General features: G+C 51.4%; 1 protein-coding gene across 1 annotated transcript in view; it reads right to left on the bottom strand.

Moving 5' to 3' along the window:
• Window positions 1-137: 137 nt before the first annotated feature.
• TNNI3K (TNNI3 interacting kinase) overlaps window positions 138-2,615 on the bottom strand; it is a 59,122-nt gene continuing 56,644 nt past the window's right edge. Inside the window, exons 22-23 of the mRNA XM_010132903.1 lie at window positions 1,857-1,916; window positions 138-323 (exon numbers count right to left, since the gene is read on the bottom strand). Coding sequence (XP_010131205.1) covers window positions 150-323; window positions 1,857-1,916 — 234 coding nt within the window. The 3' untranslated portion in view covers window positions 138-149. The remainder of the gene's footprint in view (window positions 324-1,856; window positions 1,917-2,615) is intronic.

The raw sequence follows: 2,615 nt of genomic DNA on the forward strand, positions 1-2,615 counted from the left end.
CCTGGGGTGTGTTTCTACTGCTGGTTCCCCGCACAGCCACATCCCCTCACTGGGCACATCCCTGCTGCAGGGAACCCCCATTTCAGGGAGGTGAGCCTGCGTTCTGGGGAGGACTTTCTGTTCCCTTCCAAGCAAGCGAAGGCTGGTACCTACCTCTGAGACCAGACAGCGTAAGCTCGCGCATTCAGGGCGTATTCCAGCTCAAACCGACTACGCAGCGCTGCAACGTGGCTACGGCCAGGACCTCCTCGTGCAACGAGGCAGTCTGATGATGAGGAGGGAGACAGGGAGCCGCTGCTGTTGCTGGAGGCTGGAGACATTAACTGCATTTAAAGGCAAAAGGCAGCACTGTTAGTGCGTGTCTGCAAGTCTCCCCTCAGCTCTTTCTCAGGAGCTGTCCTGCCAGATTTCCTTTAGAGCTTGGCTGAGCAAAGCAGTGCCTCCTGCCGTGACCAGCTGAGGAGAGCAGGGTGCTGCCTGCCAGACAAAGGGGCCAATTTGCCTTCGCTGGGGGGTTTCAGGCTGGGTCAGACAGCTTTCCAGAAGACACGCTTTAGTTCAGCCACGTGTTACTTCGCTCGTGAGCACCCGTGGTACAGCTGGGAGCCATGGCTTGGGTGTTGCCACCTGAAGCAGGACATGGTAGAGCTGCCTGACCGCAGCCCCCTGGTCTGAGCATTCCAGGACAGGTTTTCAGACCGACAGGGTGGTGTAAAAGCAGGGCTGGCATGGTGATATATGTTTTTATACACACAGACTGGCCACACCACACAGGTTCCTGCAGCAGCAGGGACCTAGACCTGCTGGCACAAAAGGTCCCTGCTACTCCGGGTGTCAGGGGTACTTAAAAGGAGCAGAAATGATTTATTGGGAGAGGAAAAGAGGGAGGAAATAGAGAGAGAACAATCCCACCTTCACCTGCCATCAGCTGCAGTGCTTGACTTACTAGAGACCTTGTTCCTTAGAACTCCTCCCAGACAAGGCTTTGCCCCGGACACGGTGGAGCTCAGGTCTGATGCCCCAGCTAAATTATGCTTCCCCCCCACCGCTTTGTATGTCAGCTCTTGCCCCAGGTTTCTTCCTGCATGCACTGCTGCCTGTGTATCATAGATGTCAGGTCAGAGATGACATGGTTTCTTGTGATAGAGTGCTTCACCTTTTGGGGTTTTTTTTACACTTAAAAGCTTCCACCTACACAGGGACCAACCAGCTGTAGTCAGAGCATGAAGAACTGTAATGGGTTATGGGTCTTTCCTGACCCTTAAGCACAAGGGCAGTGAGCCATTGTAAAAGGAGGTTGGTTTGGGTTTTTTTTTTTAGACTCTTCCATGCACACACGCACACAAATACACACAGAAACTATAATTTCAGGAACTGCAGCCTGGAACCATTTACTTTCCCTTTGGCCACTGATCTTACAGCAGGCTGAAGGCTGACACATCCAGCAGTGCCATAGCCACTGTCCAAAGCATGAATTGCCATTGCATTTGTCCTGCTTATGTTTTCTCCTTTTCCCTTTCTCATAAGAGTCTTGGCCAGTTTGTCTTCTCCTCTTTTTAAACCAAGCAGTTGGGTGGGATGGATGGGATGGAAACCTCTGCCCAGGCAGCTGTGAAGGGCATCCCCACACCACCCATCACTCTCTCTCTTCAGTGACCTCTCTGAGTAGCTCCTGATGCTCACAGCTATGTCCAGTCCCTCCTCCTCCTCCTGGCACCCCCTTGCACCCCCATGTACCATAAGCCTTTATCTGGCTCCAAGTCCCCACTCTCCTCCACTGCTGCTGCCCTCCCCACTCGAACTCCCGACCACGTGGCATACGCACAGACACCCTGCGGCAGAAATCAGGTCCTTACCTCGATATTGCACAGACACTCCTCTAACTTTGTGACCACTTCTGAAAACTCCGGTCTCCCCTGTGAACACCACAGAAAAGCAGAGTTGGGTTAAAAACAGGAGGAGGGGTGGCCTATCTTCTGTGATTAAAGGCACTCGTGGATGCGTGAGGCATCACAGCTCCCCTCCACATCCCTTCCTCAGGATCCCATGGCATTGCTTTCAATCTGCTCGGGGATCTGATGGGAGCCACCGGTTCAGTACTAAGCTATGAAACTAAGAGGTGTGTGTGTACACAGCTTTAGCTGCGTTGTTCTGCTCTTTACCTGTTACAGTTAGATTTGAGCTAATAGTGTCTAGATCGTACAGAAATACGCACAGCACATTCTGGGCTCTGTGGTCGTTACGCTTCCTCTGTGCCCATGAATAGCTGCACGCAATGGTGTTTGACAGCGGAGGGCTGGGGACACCTCAGCCGAGTGACTGCTCAACAAGCTCCTCACCCCCACCGCCACATCTTCGTCAACCAACGTGCCTTGAAAGACCAGAGCAGGACTGGCAGTAACATTAGAGTTGGACTTAATAAAACTAAAATGATGTTTATTTTCTTTAGGAACTAAGCCCCAGGTGCTGTTGCAAATAGCAAATTAAAGCTTGCAAATTAAAACAGCTAATGAAAAATGGTGCTCCGGAGAAACGGTCTGATTTTCTAGGCATCAGTTTGTCTTTGGAAACAACTACTGACAAAAGTTTCTGGAAAACAGATTTTTGAGTACCTG

This window comes from Buceros rhinoceros, unplaced genomic scaffold, assembly GCF_000710305.1.
Source record: "Buceros rhinoceros silvestris isolate BGI_N320 unplaced genomic scaffold, ASM71030v1 scaffold14633, whole genome shotgun sequence".
Lineage (NCBI taxonomy): Eukaryota > Metazoa > Chordata > Aves > Bucerotiformes > Bucerotidae > Buceros > Buceros rhinoceros.